At 49.5% G+C, this 16,299-nt stretch overlaps 5 protein-coding genes across 5 annotated transcripts; 2 read left to right on the top strand and 3 right to left on the bottom strand.

Annotated features, from left to right (window-relative positions):
- Window positions 1–2,874: 2,874 nt before the first annotated feature.
- TRIVIDRAFT_176469 (uncharacterized protein) lies at window positions 2,875–6,642 on the top strand (the record flags this gene model as incomplete). Its single annotated transcript, XM_014104876.1, has 6 exons — window positions 2,875–2,914; window positions 3,125–3,478; window positions 3,557–4,986; window positions 5,050–5,139; window positions 5,201–5,495; window positions 5,555–6,642. 6 exons carry the CDS (start codon window positions 2,875–2,877, stop codon window positions 6,265–6,267), a joined length of 2,922 nt encoding a protein of 973 aa, XP_013960351.1.
- Window positions 6,643–6,788: 146 nt separating this feature from the next.
- Window positions 6,789–8,377, bottom strand: TRIVIDRAFT_55533 (uncharacterized protein; the record flags this gene model as incomplete). The annotated part of the gene is made up of 2 exons (XM_014104875.1): window positions 6,789–8,063; window positions 8,132–8,377. The coding sequence occupies 2 exons, from the start codon at window positions 8,375–8,377 to the stop codon at window positions 6,789–6,791; spliced, it is 1,521 nt and encodes a 506-aa protein (XP_013960350.1).
- A 508-nt stretch (window positions 8,378–8,885) lies between these two features.
- Window positions 8,886–10,895, bottom strand: TRIVIDRAFT_63466 (uncharacterized protein; the record flags this gene model as incomplete). Its single annotated transcript, XM_014104874.1, has 5 exons — window positions 8,886–8,943; window positions 8,973–8,989; window positions 9,063–9,145; window positions 9,629–10,174; window positions 10,259–10,895. The coding sequence occupies 5 exons, from the start codon at window positions 10,893–10,895 to the stop codon at window positions 8,886–8,888; spliced, it is 1,341 nt and encodes a 446-aa protein (XP_013960349.1).
- A 2,122-nt stretch (window positions 10,896–13,017) lies between these two features.
- On the top strand, window positions 13,018–14,211 carry TRIVIDRAFT_79679 (uncharacterized protein; the record flags this gene model as incomplete). Its single annotated transcript, XM_014104873.1, has 2 exons — window positions 13,018–13,279; window positions 13,345–14,211. The coding sequence occupies 2 exons, from the start codon at window positions 13,139–13,141 to the stop codon at window positions 14,209–14,211; spliced, it is 1,008 nt and encodes a 335-aa protein (XP_013960348.1).
- A 566-nt stretch (window positions 14,212–14,777) lies between these two features.
- On the bottom strand, window positions 14,778–16,205 carry TRIVIDRAFT_36088 (uncharacterized protein; the record flags this gene model as incomplete). The annotated part of the gene is made up of 2 exons (XM_014104872.1): window positions 14,778–15,028; window positions 15,296–16,205. The coding sequence occupies 2 exons, from the start codon at window positions 16,203–16,205 to the stop codon at window positions 14,778–14,780; spliced, it is 1,161 nt and encodes a 386-aa protein (XP_013960347.1).
- Between the last annotated feature and the right edge of the window lie 94 nt (window positions 16,206–16,299).

Below are 16,299 nucleotides of genomic sequence, written 5' to 3'. Positions count from 1 at the left end.
GCTACGTAGCAGCCCATCAGGGTGTAAAATCTGCCTTGCCAGGGAGTCGTCCGTTTTTGTGGTTCCAGCATTTTCTTCAGTGGAGCGTCGTGCAGCTACCCACCGCTGATGTCACCGGCATCGCCGGGAATGAAGAGCACGGTGAATGCAAATCTCCAGGCAATGCTACCGTCTTCCCTGGTCCGAAGGCGTAGCATCGGCTCTTGTATGTACAGTACAGTACGGAGTACAGCACAGCAATCGGCGTGCGTGCCTGGATCTCTTGACTTGTTGCCCCGGCTCTCGCCCGCAGATTAGCGCAGCATCCTCTGATTTGGGGCTGGTCTTACGGTTTTGCAGCACAGTCAGATCTCATTAAACTTCTGGACCACGGCGTGATGCTTTTTACTACGGAGTATTTTACTGCAGCCTTTCGGGCAAGGCGAGCGAGCCATTTCCCCGCGGCAGCGATTGATATCACACGGGCCGCTTTCTATCGCTATAGTACGAGCACACGGATCAGATGGCTTCCATTTAAACCAAATTCCAGGCCAATTGCAGCCCAGCCATTGCCAGGCGCCGTGCCCATTCCTCGCCTGGAGCCATCTCCACATGCGCAATGTCTTGCCTGGGGCCACCAAGCTCTGCAGTAAAATCGCGGGGATGAATCTCACACCAGTGGGGCTGCATCATTTTGTCTCGCACCGAACACAGAGGTGGGAATAAATACATCAATGAATGTAGTACGACACACAACATACTCTCATGTTCACATGCTCGAAGTAGTGCAACCAGCCTAAGAGAGCACTTGACATGCCTTGCCAGGTATGGGATATCTACCGGGTTTTGAAGGTATCCAATCAGAATCCCCCTCTGTTGTAGAAGCTTCATCTGCTTTGGATTATTACATGTTCGCTGCAAATATATGCTACATCACACAAAGACGGTCTCTACTGTTACCTTAGGATTGCGGTGCCTCGGTTTAACCAAGCTCTCAACTCCGTCGCTAATGCACGATTTCCTTGTTTAGGTACGGAGTACTTATATGAAGCTGCCATGGCTTCTCCGCAATGCACGGCAACGGCATCTTATCCCACTTCTCTCTCCTCACTTCTTCACGGGTTACGCGGCCGGGTTACCATGCATTGACGTAATCGACTTTGTCAAATTGACAGCTGCCAGATTGTCAGTCGAACGAGGATCCGGGCACTCTGCATTGCATGGCCGTTGTAAGCGATCCATACTCCATACTTTGCGTAGAATCCTGACCGAAAAAGGCAATAGTTTCGTTGCTGGGGCTTCGATGTGATAGGACGGACGTTCATTCACTGGGATGCTGCTACTTTATTGGGCAGATGAAGGTTTATTCTCAAAAGCTATTTTTCTCCAAACTACTCCGCACTCCGCAGCATGGCTTCGCTCCTTTTTCCTTTTATCCTTTATCCGAACCAATTTCCAACGCCATGTGACCCGAGCAAAGACAATCGGACTGGACTCCTCAACGCAGACGTCCCATACATAACCCAGGCTTGATTTCACTGTTGACTAGATACCTACCCGAGCTGGGCCTTTGATACCTCGTTTTGATTACCAAATGCTAAAGCATCTTGCAGTGAAAGGGGGATGAAAGCTAGGTCGTTATTTGGCTCCTTGGGCCGGTCCGGTCTGCTTATTAGCACAATCCTGCCGACATTTCGCACACAGGCCAACCACCTTCAGGGCGGCTCCATGAGTAAATTTCGGGCACTTTGTTGCGATAAGGGATGCCCCGGGACTCAATCGTTCCATTTCCCAGTCGAAGCACGAATCGATATCGGCGTCGCAGGTAGGCAGGAAATGGCCTAGTTGGCCCTTGGCAAGATCCTTGGGCGGCGGACTCTGTTTGCAGCATACGGCACTAGGAGTCTTGCAGTCTGGGTTTCTGCACGGACAAAAGTGATGCTGATGCTCGAAATGACACATGTTGCTTCTGTTGCTTCTGTTACTTATGCTGCTTCTGTTACTTCTGTTGCTATCCGAGTTAATTTCTGTTTAGGTGGCTGACGTTTGCTTCGTGGCGCTGATTGGAATGTGGCCTCTGTATTATCCTCATGATGCCCTCGATCCCGTGGATGTTTATATAGGCAATACGAAAGTCGCAAGAGCTGAGCATCAGCAGACGAACAGTCTCGATGCGTTGCATCTGTTCGAGGGAGAACGTCCTTGAAGCAAACATCTTCAATGCAAAATCATCAATTGCGCATCGTTCAAGTTTGCAACATTTGGCTGAACAGGAGATAAGAGAAGCGGTGGCGGTTCAGCAACAGCGCCATGTGGTAATAAAATCCAGGGGGTCATGCCCCTAATGAACTAGCATTTTTGTCCACCGCTCTTTGGAGCAGCATGAAGAAAGGGTCGCTGTTCATATATATGACTGTTTACACAGAGGATTGATTGAAGCGCAACACCACAGCTCACGTTCAATATCACTCAGACACACAGACAAGCTGAACAAGACAATGGAACAGCTTCGGAGAGCATTACAGCTCTAGCCTATTACGAGTAGCTACCCCCTAACACGGTCATTTTTTCTTCAGCACTTTAGCGTCTTGACGTCAGGGATCTTAGACAAAAAAAGCGGGCCTTGACGAACCTCCAAAGACAGCGGCATTGCACGTGTCTCCATGACGAACTCTCACAGGTCCATCTCAATCCATCTCATTCCTGTGCCTGGAGCTTGTACCTCTGAGACATAGTCACGAAGAGCAAGGGCTCGATCGACAAATTGCGACCTGCAGACGTGCATTTCTATGTCGCCCCTGCGCCTGAACAGAGAGAAAGACCTGCATACTCGTCCCTGTGCTGGTGCAGTGCAAACGAACCCCGGTCTGGCCAAGGTTGGGCCTGCGCGATACCATGAAGTTCGCAAAGGAGCTCGAGCGCGAGGCAGTTCCTGGTAAGAGATGATATTGGCTTTGTTGTCTTGGTGTTTTGGTCTTTTTTTGTGAATTTTTGTGTTCTCATTTTGGTGTTCTTGTACTACTTGTAACTGTTTGATTGCCACCAGACCAGGGGCAAAAAAGGAAAAGACGAACAAGAACAGAACCGGGTTGTGCAACCATCAGTTGTCAGATTGCTGACTTTTCCCTCTCTGGGAACTACACAGAATGGCGAATCAAGTATCTCAATTACAAGGCGGGGAAAAAATACGTCAAAGCCGTCGCCTCGGCCATCCAGAGAACTTCCGGCTCTACGCCTCGACTCCTTAACCCACGCCGCACTCCAACCTTTTTTTCAATAGCAGGACCTCAGACGGAGCCTTCTCCCAAGCCGTCTTCTCGATTCGATAACTTTCAGCCTTCTGATGAGGCTCCTAGAAGCTCGAGATGGCATGGTCAGTCGGGGCCGGTCAACATCGCAACGCAGACGGAAGACGAGGCCCTGAACAGCAATGGCAACAGTCTGGGGTATGGGAGCTTCGTACCAACGCCCCCTCCAGACCCTCGACCACTATCGCGTCGTCTGCAGAACGACGACAATGACGACCTGCAGGATGGCCAAGACAATGAGCAAAATGGCAACCAGGGTGACAACCAAGGCGATGGCAACGACGACGACTTCGAGCTCCCTGCTCCTGCCATTTACACAACATCGTCCTCTCCCGGTACTAAACAATCGTTGAGTCCTGGGAGAAAAGCTGCTCGTTTCAACTTCCATAGGTCAAACTCGTCGGGTCCCTTGAGCTCTGGAACGCTGCCGACTCTGATACCAAAAGACGTCTCCGATGATCGCCTCCGCCGCATTTTTTCCAGCGCGAGAGAATCTGCCCGAATAACAGGCCTTCCGCGCCAGAGCCTTGACCTTGTTCGAGAGCGAGAACAGCAGTTTTACGCATTCCTCGACTCAGAGCTTGACAAGGTGGAGACGTTTTACAAGAAGAATGAGGATCGAGCCGGCCAGCGCTTGGCCATGCTGCGAGAACAGCTCCATGAGATGCGCAATCGGCGAATTCAAGAAATAGCCAACGAACGTGCCAATAACTCACTCTCCCGGTCGTCGAACCAAAATTTTGGTGAGGGGAACCCTGATAAGTCGAGTAGCTGGATACATCCGTTGAAGAATAAGATCTTCCCGCCAGGACCAAATTCGAAAAGTTTCCAGGACATGCCCCGTACACCACACCTAGCAGCTGGCAGCAGGGCTAATAACGATCGCATGGACTATGTGCGACGGCCAGAAAATCACGAGGTGACATATCGAACAGCAAAACGAAAGCTGAAGCTGGCAATGCAAGAGTTTTATCGCAGCTTGGAGCTACTCAAGTCATACGCCATGCTTAATCGCACTGCTTTTCGAAAGCTAAATAAGAAGTATGATAAGGCTGTCAACGCTCGACCTCCCATGCGCTATATGAACGAAAAGGTCAAAAACGCTTGGTTCGTCAATAGCGATGTTCTGGAAGCTCACATCAAATCTGTCGAAGATCTCTACGCGAGGTACTTTGAGCGCGGCAATCAGAAGCTTGCAGTTGGCAAGTTGCGGAAGTTGCATAAAAAGCCCAAGGACGAATCCGGCAGCTCATTCCTGAATGGCTTCCTCATCGGCACTGGAATTGTCTTCAGCATCCAGGGCCTCGTTTATGGCACTCAACTGCTCAATGACAATAACCCGACAGTGCGTCTTCAGACAAGCTATCTGTTACAGTTATATGGTGGTTATTTCCTTATGCTCATGCTTTTCTCTCTTTTCTGCATCAATTGCTCTATTTGGCTGCAGAACAGGGTTAATTACCCCTTCATCTTTGAATTTGATCAGCGAAGTCAGCTCGACTGGCGTCAGCTCTCTGAATTCCCCTCTGCGTTCCTTTTGCTTTTTGGGGTTATTATGTGGGCCAATTTCAGCAGATATGGGGACGATACCATGTTTCTTTATTACCCTGTACTTTTGGTTGGCCTAACCGTCGTTGTTATTCTATTTCCTGCTCCTGTGCTTGCATACAAGAGCCGCAGATGGCTTGCATATTCACATGTCAGTACCTCAGGCCCCCCCTGATGGAGAGTTGCTTGCCAGACAATGCTAACCTTGTGATAGTGGCGTCTTCTCTTGTCTGGGTTTTACCCTGTGGAGTTTCGTGATTTTTTCCTAGGAGACATGTATTGTTCTTTGACATATTCAATGGCGGTAAGTGGTCCTCGTCGCCGAACCATTGCAGGGCAATAGTTGACTGGGATGCGCGCGACAGAATATAGAACTATTTTTCTGCTTGTATGCACATCATTGGAATAATCCTGGGCAGTGCAATTCGACCAGCTCCCGCCTGCTTGGGTTCCTGACGACGCTTCCGGCAATATGGCGTTTTCTTCAGTGTATTCGACGTTACAAAGACACACGCAATATCTTCCCACATTTGGTCAACTGCGGCAAATATGCCGCCACCATATTATCTTACCTCTGTCTATCCCTCTACCGCATTCATCAGAGCCGCACCAACCTTGCCTTGTTTGTGACCTTTTCAACCATCAACGGCGTATATACTTGTGAGCCGCTCCCGTTCAACTCCCCCAAGACTCTCTTAGATACTGACAGACGACGGCAGGTATTTGGGATCTGTTCATGGATTTCTCCATACTTCAGCCCCAGAGCCGACATACTGCTCTCCGCGATATTCTCGCCTTAAAGCACCGCTGGATCTACTACGTGATTATGATTGTCGATCCTGTGCTCCGATTCTCATGGATTTTCTATGCTATATTCACTCATGACCTCCAGCATTCTACCATTGTTTCGTTCATGGTTAGTTTTATGGAAGTTTTCCGCCGCGGCATATGGTCTCTCCTTCGTGTAGAAAACGAACATTGCGCCAACGTAGCGCAATACAAGGCTTCTCGCGATGTCCCCCTCCCCTACCACATTGAGCCGCTGCTTGAGCGTGCCAGCATCGAATCCAGCCCCATATTGGCATCCGAAGAGGAGCGGCAGGCTGAGCCGCAGCCACCACGACCGCAGCCAGCAGAACACCCCAGCTTCTACGACTCTGCAAGCTCTACTGCCGTTGCTGGCCTTCCAAGTGGTAGCCTTCGGCGCCGCACCGACCTCTCTTCACCTCATATTACCCGAAGTTTCTCTAAGATATTGGCCGAGGCGCATAAGCAGGATTTCGAGAAGAAGCGGAAGCCCGTCGAAGAAGCCGGCGAGGAGGCTGGTGGAATTGGTCAAAGCGACGATTTTGATGATGATGACGATGATGAAGACGATGACGCCGGCAGTCTGTCGGATATGCGCCCCCGAAACAGCGGGGATGCAGCTTAATATTTGTTAATGCTTCCACCATGATTGAGGAACTTTGTGGCTGGTTATTGTTGCCATAGTATTGCATGGTGGGTATGTATGGATGGATGGATGGATGGAATGAAAGCATTGCGATTTATCAGAGATGGATAATGAACAGGGATATGCTTCAACGTCGAGGTGGCATATCCTGGGGAAGATGTTGGCTATTTGACACGCATATTCACGACGAAAATAGACTGGATGAGAAAAAGTTGGCAACATAATGGGGGAAGGGAAGGTGAGGTGCATGATGATGGAATAGGAGACAAATTGGATTGAGATGATATATATCAAAATGATAATGTGTAGTAGCATGGAGACACAGCATAGCGTTGAATCACATTGCTTGCGGTCAATTACTATTGGCAGCATCTATCTGCTATATTAAACTCATGGGTGACATGATTCTAATCTCATCTATATATATATTAAGTCCCTCCAACTAATCCAAAACATGCTCTAGTCTACTCTGTACAGTACTATATCTATCTACTTCACAATTACTCCCATTCGCCGTCAATCTGCTCCCAGAAGTCGAGGAAGCCCTTGAAGAACTGCACACCCAGACCAGGGTCCAGGGCACCCGTTGTAGCACGGATAGAGTGCATGCTCAGCTGAGGCAAGCCAGCATCGGCAGCACGGACACCCATTGCGCTCGACAACATGGGGCCGACAGTACCACCGCTGCGGGAGTCGTTTCGGATCTGGAAGTCCTGCAGCTTGGCACCGCAGAGGTTGGCGACGCGGTGGAGGATGGCTGAGGAAACGGCATCGGTGGTCATGTGAGCGTTGCTGTCGCCGCAGACGACGAGACCGACGTTGAGCTTGGGGATGTGCTCGGTGAGATAGTTACCCATGAAGTTGGGGTTGCCGGCGTGGGAGACGTCGGCGGACAGGAGGAAGGACTTGGCGAAGGTCTGGCCGATGAGACCAGGTCCGTAGGTAGTCGGGTTGAGAGCCTCGACGGCGCGCTCAACAGTAGAGGGCAGGAAGTTACCACGAGCGCCCTGTCTCAGCAGTGATCCAACCTCTTCATCGTCAAACAGGGCTACCAGCTTGATGTAGCTGTCCTCTTCTCGCTCCGTGGAGTGGAGAAGACCCAAGAGAGCGGGCCACGAGCACAGCTTGTCGTCGATTCGTCCCGCGGTGATGAACTCCTTGTCCAAGCCGAAGACGGAGGCGGGCTGAGAGTCGAAAAGCTCAAGTTCCCAGTTAACAATGGAGTCGTATGAGGTAATGCCAAGCTGCTTCGAGATGAGCTTGACCAGCTTAGGGGGCTGGGTGTTGACAAAGGCGCCAACGGAGCCAAGCGGCTCGGTGTTGGAGCCATCGGAGCTGTCCAATCCAATGACGGGGACAGCCTGTGTCTCGGGGTTGTTCTGGCCCATCATGCCGACGCCAAAGTGCGGCGCCAGCGTGGGGATCTTGGCAATGGGCCAATCCAGCTGGACAAGCTTGCTGGTGGTCTTGCCCGTATTCTCATCGCGCACAATGACTCGGCCGCCGATGCTCAGGTCTCGATCCCACCAGGTCTGGTTGAGGGCGCCAGCATAGGGGGCAACGCCGAGCTGGACGTAGCCGGCCGTGGTTGGCTTCTTGCTGACGGGCTTGAGTCGGGCTGTGAGGGCGTCGATGTGGCCGGCAATCATGCCAACACCGTTGCCAGGCTTGTAGGACTTGCCGACGGCAAAGGCGATGATGGAGCTGCCATTGCGAGTGACCCAGTACTTGCCGCCGGGCTGGATCTTGTTGGCCCAGGAGTCGCGCGCAGGGAGCTAGGGGGTTTGTCAGCATTTGATCTGTGCTACCTAGACAGACACAGAGGGATCACGAGCGCACATACCTCTACGTATCCAGACTGGCGCAGCTTCGTCTTGAAGTAGTCGACGGCATGGAAGACAGTCGGGTTCTCGCGCAGGAAGTCGAGGAAGGGCTTGGTGAAAGCCTCGGGTTTGAGGTCCCTCACGGCGCACAGCTTGCACTTGTTCTCCTCGTCAACATGCCAGTTGACTTGGCACACCTCGCTCGCGGAGAGCCTGGAGATGCAGCTGAGGCAGGCGCGGTTGTCGAGAGGCGGGCGGCCGTTCATGTCTGCGAGGACAAAGTGCTTGGAAGAAGCCAAGGGAGAGGGGGCGTCAACCGGGGCCGGGATCGGGGCAAAAGAGGTGGAAGCGGAAGACGAGGCCGAGAGGGGAGACTGGGCCTGAGGAGGCGCTTGTTGTCGGAGAGACAGAGAAGAAGGCACGCGCCGAGTCATGGTTGCGACGAGAACGAGGAAGAGAGAGGGCGAGGAGCGCGTTAAAAAGGCGGTGCGAGAGAGAGAGGGAGAGAGAGAGAGGTTGGGGTTGTCGAGAGTCATTCGCAAGGAGATGCGCGCATGTCCCCGGACTGGGGCGCAGCAGGGACAGAAGCTGGGGTACAATCACGATAAGCACGGGTCCTTTTGTGGCGCCAAGGGCGGGAACCTATCGGAGCGGCGATTAGGGGATTTATAGCGGATAAGGCGCCATGCAAAGCGCCCTGAATGTATAAACGCCTATTACTCGTATAGTGGCGGCGTGCGTGTACATGACGTACTGGTACCTGCATGAATCGGACTAGACACCGCCGAGTTGAACATGGAGTAGATAATGCAGAAGATCACCTCCATAGGAACTATATACATATTATAAAAAAGTCCATACATTACTAAAGGTGCCAACTAAACATATAGAGTGCTAAGTATCTACATGCAGTTATCAGCATCCCTTTGGTACCTTAGTAATTACCCGTACCTGGTAGTGACTTGTCTTAGTGAGGTAGTAATAGAGGTCATCGATGCCAGATGTTGGAGTAAGATAGTGGACCTCCGTTCTGCCTATAGTTAGTAGTACTGAGCCATTGAAGTTACCTGATATTAAACCCATACAGTGTATTGGTTTGAAATCTACCTGTACATATCAATGCTGCCTACCCTAGCAGTTACAGGCAAGTGCAGGTAATTCTGATCGAGAAACGTATACCAAAATTAGCAGACAAGTACCTGGCAGTGAGCAAGCTCAATGAACTGAGGTAAGAATCTTTCCTAACCCAGCACCTGGTACATGTAGTATTAAAACATTGTGTAGCAACGAACTCGTGGTTTCTTCTGGCGCCAGAGATAAAAAGCATCATTGTAAAACGAGCGCCACATATGGACGGGGGTTGGAAGCCGCAATTCTTCGAGTTTAGGAAAATGATACTCAAAGAGTTCCACAAATTCCTCCAATTTTAATCGACTGAAAAGCTGCATTAGTTATTTCCTTATGATAGCCTCTGACGACAAGATGGATCGAAACCAACCTTGTAACATCATGCCTACCTGGCACTAGGAAGGCTAAACGCATGTCCTTGACCTGTGGAAACAAGACTTCGCCATCAGAACCATCGGCGAATAATTCGTCAAAATTAAACTTCTGACTGGTGTGACACGTGGTCAAGCACCGACAAGAACGGGCAAGAGATATTAACCCTTTGGTAGACAGATTGGCCCAATCCACCACGAGTGAGATGAAATTAAGATTCGGCCAATGGGAGGTTACCCTCTCACAGTCATCGTCTGAGAGATCAGACGTGATAGTAACAGGAGCGATGAAAGTGCTATGGGGACGTATGATTAGTTTTTGGAGCTGCGAAAGATGTCGCAGTGCCATTATTGATTCCGCCGAAATATGTGTCCTGTTGTAGTATATCAATGACAATTTGGTCAAGGTGGTTAAATGAGCGATGCGCAATAGCACATCAGGGTCCGAATCTTCGAGCTTCAGGTCAAGGGAAGTGAGATTTCTGAGCCAAGGCACAAGCCTTCCAATAGATGCTGATGGAGCAACCAAACCTAGGGTTGTGAGTCTCGGAAAAGGCGTAAATCCTATGTCATCATTTGCAGCCATGACTTGTCGTGTCGCTCCAACGGTCCAACTCCATGGAAGTATCAGTGTTCTTATACACCTACTTCCAGCCAAATGCACAAGAAGATCGCCACTTATAAACCCTCTGGAGTTAGACTTGAACCTCAACTTTTGCAGAAACCGAAGATTCTTCACAATATCAAGGAGTACTCCAGAGGTGAATGGAGGTTGGTGATCCCAGTCAACGCGTATCAAGTCAATGTGTATCGTTGTTAATTGCAAACAGTTTTGCAGATAATGAATCATCCAGGGTCGGATAGCAGTACCCGAAAACATAAATTTCTGCACCGATGGTACACAGAATGGCTTTGTCAATCCAAGTTTTCCACCATCGGTTGCAACTTCTAGTTTGCGCAATCGGCTGAATTCGAGGCTTCGGAATTCTCGATAAAATTTCGCTACATTGGTCGAATCGAGATGGAGGGTAACAATCTTGGAGGCGTACATATGTCGTCGGTGATGTGGCACTAGGAGAAGATGATAAGGAGCTTCTAGGTGTGACCATATCTTTTCCGTTGCACACTCGAACCACAATCGATTTACTTGGGCCGCTCCGGCGAGCATGTACAGCGACTTGCCTGATAATCTCCAACAATCGCCGGTATCGAGGCAGAATGAGAATATTAAATGGATAAATTCGGGCAAAAACAACACCCTCGCGGTAGAATCGTGTGGCGGCATCGTGAGCGGAGATGTTGTTGGTGTAGCGATGGTATCGTAGGCGAAAATACTGTTGCTGGTGTTATTGCCATGAATGTTTGATAAGATTAGCAGGTGGGAAGAGATGAAAATGTATTATCTGGAACCTCCAAACATTTCATGGGCCGTGATCGTCGCTGCCATTTATATCTTGACGGATTACTCCGTTTCTCCGCCAACTGAGGAACGTTTCTTCGGTTTGAGTAAATGTAATTAAGACAATCTTATGCCTCAAAATAATTCCGAATTATACCAAGGGCTTCAATTAAAGGTAACGTGGCCGCGGCGGCTATATCCAATAATTACCTGACTTGTTCTCATGTCGTGGCCCTTATAGCGGTCAGACAAGCCGGTTCTATTTGGTGCGCTCCTTAGCTAACCATACATTATCTATACGATTAGGTAGGTACTGTATACTATTCAAGGCTCGTGTTGAAGATATTGAGATAATAGATCCTCCACTCTCATTATGCTTTCTCAACTGCGTCTCACGTACACGTATTCTGGTTTCATTGTCATTGGCAATTTATGCGATCTCTGTGGACTCTTGAGCTTCGGGTCACAAGACAGAATGTCTCTGCAACAGCACTTGTCGCGTGGCTTAATGGCCAGCGTCAAGATTCATCGGCTGCGGCCCATCAGGTGGTTGAACAAGTTCACCATGCGAGCTTGCAAGCTGAAGCAACAGAGGAGGATAGCTGGTTTCAGAAACAGATGCCTAACCGCTGCCGGCCTGTTTTCTCTATTACTTTGAAGGATTCGACCCTAGCAAAACGACTCCCAAGCAAGCTCCGTCCTTTTCAACATGCGACTACTCTGGGAAGTGTAGAGAGTTTGACAGAATGGCGGGCCATGCCGAATACCAGTTTTGACCAGAGGCTGGTCAGAGTGAGCGGTGGAGTTGAATCTGTGGAGGATTTGATACGAGATCTGCAACAGAGACTGAAGACTCTTAGTAAGGAGATGCCGCCGGAGAAACAATATCAGGATGCAGAATAGTTTATTCCCCATTATAGATTGTTGATTGATTTTACAAAAGCTTTGGCGAGAAGTTGGATTGCGTCATATGATTGCACGTTTAAATCGCCAAAGTTTTGCTACACGTGGGAAGTGCCATCGCCGATGTTAGCGCAGCCTCTAGAATCTGTCAAACGTCAACTAAGGTGCGACTATTAAATTCTCCCGCATCTACGGAGTAAACTTTTCATCAGTTGTCAAAATATGACGCGTTTGTCATCCCCTAATAAATCGTTCCATTTCCATTGGTACGCTGATCTCATCTAATAAGCAATGGGAAAATCCGCTTCATGGGCTGGACGGAAACTTCCGAGACAGCTCCGCCGCAACGTCGTGCTGCTGACGTCAAACATGCCGGCATTTGCCCCAGGCCGTACTCCGTATTAGGGCAATTGATATTTTCAGCAACCTCATTCGATCTCAGCCGCCTTTGCAGGGTGTTAGGCATTAACAATCAAGATTTACTAACACAATTCAGTAGGTTATCTCCTAAGGGTAATGGAGATATGGGGAAAACTTCAACTTGTTATTGCCGCAAGATGTGTACTTTACATGTAAACAGGGCGAAGCGTACCTATATACATGGAGTGACTACGCAGTATTCACACAAAAAGTACAGCTTGTAAAATAGATAGTAATTGAAAGGAAAAATCACCATATTGGCGGGCAAGAAGAAAATCCAATTTCGACCCATCCTAAACTCCGAGCAGCTGCTTTTGGAGATTTAGAAATGCAGCTTCCAATAGATGGTAAACTGTCATAGAGTTGCTCTCAAACGGGGCATCCAGCGCCCGGAAGGATTTCAGGCTCCATTTCTAGCCGAAGTCAATTCGCTGACGGCCCTTGTAGCGGGTCAGCTCACCCCAATCGGCCGATCCAAGCGATGCATGCGAGTAGAACGGACCACTCCGGAGCTCGGGATTTGCTAAGGTTTGGCGGCTTTCTGTAGGCGTGTCCGACTATTGGGAGAGAAACCATGCAATGATGTAAGGGTTGGGTTGATCGATCGGAGGAACGATAAAGGTATATAAGTCCTGGATGAGGAGCTGTCAAATGGTTTTGCATCATTCAGACAAACAGCATCGACAACATCTTCGAGCTTCTTGGACACACAGCATCCGAAATCAGCTACACTCTCGAAATCCATCAATCAACAACACGACTTTTACCAAAAACCACTTATTCTTATTCATCCAACCACAAGCACCATGCCGTCTTTTGCCGTCTACACTGGAGCCAAAGACGGACATGTCAGACCTAGAAATGCCGCCAAGCCTGACCAGCTCACTGGCGACCAGGTGTTTGTGCGGATAACTGCCTCAGGAATGTGCTTCACTGACGTTCACTATGTAAGTGACCTCGACACCAGTTAAAAGACTATTTCCCTCGACAAATACTGACGTGCTGCCTATAGAAAAATGGAGAAACTGCTCTGGGCCATGAAGGTGTCGGAGTTGTTGAGGAGACAGGTCCTGGAGTCACCTACCTCAAGAAGGGCGACAGAGTAGGCTGGGGATACCAGACCGACAACTGTGGCCACTGTCTCGACTGCCTTCAGGGGCAAGATATTTTCTGCAAAGAGCGTGTTCTCTACGGTGACGCAGAGTCAATTAACCGGGGCAGCTTTGCTTCTCACGCTCTCGTGCGAGAGGCCTTCCTCCACCCCATTCCTGACGACTTGAGCGACGAGAATGCCGCGCCTCTTCAGTGCGCCGGCGCGACTGTCTTTACTGCTCTGCACGATGTTGATTCCAACGATACTGTCGGCATCATGGGCGTCGGCGGTCTTGGCCACATTGCCATCCAGTTTGCAGCCAAGCTTGGTTGCCGCGTTGTTGTTCTCTCCGGCTCTGATAGCAAGAAGGCCGACGCTATTAAGCTCGGTGCGCACAGATTTGTCGCCATGAACAACGGCAACATTGAGCAGCAGCTCGGCGACTGGAGGATCTCCCGTCTCTTGGTGACCACTTCCGCTCAGCCCTCTTGGGACAAGATCCTGCCCCTTCTCTCCACTCGCGCTCGCATCTACCCGCTTTCTGTCTCATCCAGCAACCTGGAGATCCCCTACATGCCACTCATCATGAGCGGCATCACCATTCACGGCTCTCTCGTCGCTACTCGCGCTGTGCACCGCAAGATGCTTGAGTTTGCTGCTCTCCACAAGATTGCGCCTGTTATTGAGAGGTTCGCCATGACAGAGGAGGGAATTAACAAGGCATTTGAGCGCCTTGAGGCCGGCAAGGTCCAATACAGAGTTGTTCTGCTGCCTTCTCAACAGTAAAATGGCGAGTGGTGATTGAGGGATGATGCATAGCGAATGGCGAAGCGGCAGTGATTTTATAGCGTTCATTTTTCAGGCTTTACAGGATAGATAAAAGAATACATGGTTTCATTTGCTATACTTGTTCGGTTCATATCAATGACAAAATTTGATTACATATTAGATTTGAAGGTACGATATTAGATGCGTAGGTAGTATAAGGCACTCATTAACATGAGTCCTCAGAAATCTTCAACAGTGGTAGTAGCCAATTACTTCATTAATATGTAGCTTGCATGATGCATTGGAACAACTAATAGAAGGTAGGAAAATATGATATACTTCATCGCTATGCATTAACCTTCGGGTGCAACTCTGAAAAGCTAACTTATCATACGTACAAACAACATCAAGATTGCCAATGCACAACTCATCTATCCGGGAAGGCGTTTGTGGTTTGAATGGCGTATGGACATCAATATATTACAAAGGCTCAGCAGACAAATCCATAACATCCAAGCACATTCCATGCCATGCTATCACTCCAATGCTCATAATCTACTAATCTATCAATTCTAACATCCAACTCACACATCAAAAAAGGGAATCAATCCTGTCCTAGGATAGCAATTGATGTACTCAAACGCCACCTCGCCTGGCTTCAAAGCGGAAACTTCGTGCCACGTGCGCATCTTGAACGCCTCCTTGCCAAATTGCTGGGAGTGCGAGTGCGCTCCGTGGAAGATTTTGTGGTGCGACTTGTGCTTGGAAGCCCACGCCTCAATGTCCTTGAGAGATCGGAAGAAGCCACTGCTGCAAGTCTCACGCCTTCGTCGCTCTTTTGTGACCATGAGGCCGAATTTGTCTGCCTTGGAGACACCGTTGGTGCCATTGGCATTTGTGACGTTTGTGCTGTTCGAGCTGTCCGAGCTATGCGTCTCGTTTGTTCCATTCGTACCGTTCGTTTCGTGCATGCCGTTGGTGCCATTGGAGCCGTTCGTATTATTCAAGCCGTGAGCTCCATTTGTTCCATTAGTTCCATTCAAATACCCGGCATAGCTCTTGACAAGGTTGGTTAGTCCGTTCACCACGGTGCTTCCAACACCAGTCAAAGAAGCCAATTGTTGCGCCTCTTCTGCCTGAAGCAGCCGGTTTGTGATCATGTTCCGAGAGAAGCGCAGCCCAATGTCACCCGATTCCGCGGCATTCTCTTCCAGATAGGTCATTCCAACTCTTAGTACCGGCTCAAGGGTGCTTTCATATGCTTCCCTTTCATCCTCTTTGCACCGCTCCCAGTATTGGCCGGACCGGATGTGGAGGACAGAAACCTTGTTTTCTCCCTCAATGACACGGCCTTTGTTGTCTTTGTCAAAGTTCGGGGTGCTGAGTTTATATTCTGGCTCAAAAGGATCATGCGATGATGCTGGAAATCGGTCGCGGGCTGCTCCCCAGTAGCCGGTGAATTTGTGACTTACTTGCTGTGCGCCCTCTAGGGAAGCGATGCCCGGCTGATAGTCGTTTCCGGAATACACTGTTTCGAATCTGAGTTTGGGGACTGTGAATGACTCTCTCCATACGCCGACTATCTCTTGATCAGATGGCGACAGTGTTTTATGAAGTTGCTGCAGGTTCAAGCTCTTGTTGGCTGCCTTGGCGACATCTTTATCAGTCCAATAGAGAATATAGATTTCTGTATCTGGGACATCATAGCCAGCTTCCACATATGTCTTCTCCCATAGAACTGGTGCCAATTCTCCGGCTCCTTGTCGGATCCATTCTTCGATTTTTGTTGCGGCTGTTCTCTGAGCAGCAGAACTGACATGAGCATTGAGTTCGGTATGTGATCCCCTTACAGGAATTTCTTCATGACGCGGTTGGATGCCGATATAAGAAACATTTACGTCGTGAACATGTTCAGGAAGTTCCACCATATACCGAGGGAACTTGACTTGCCAGTTTTCAGGCTGGTTCAAGGGCAGTTCTCGGTTTTCTGTTTGTATCTGGGAATGAGACATTGCAGGGGAGGGAGAAGGTATATAAATGCTTCGTTGTGGTTTTTCTTTCTAATATAGAGAGCCTATAATAAAAGATGAAGATGAAATGGCACTT

This window comes from Trichoderma virens (genome assembly GCF_000170995.1).
Source record: "Trichoderma virens Gv29-8 chromosome Unknown TRIVIscaffold_2, whole genome shotgun sequence".
Classification (NCBI taxonomy): Eukaryota; Fungi; Ascomycota; class Sordariomycetes; order Hypocreales; family Hypocreaceae; genus Trichoderma; species Trichoderma virens.
This window is presented reverse-complemented; position numbering and strand designations above follow the sequence as displayed.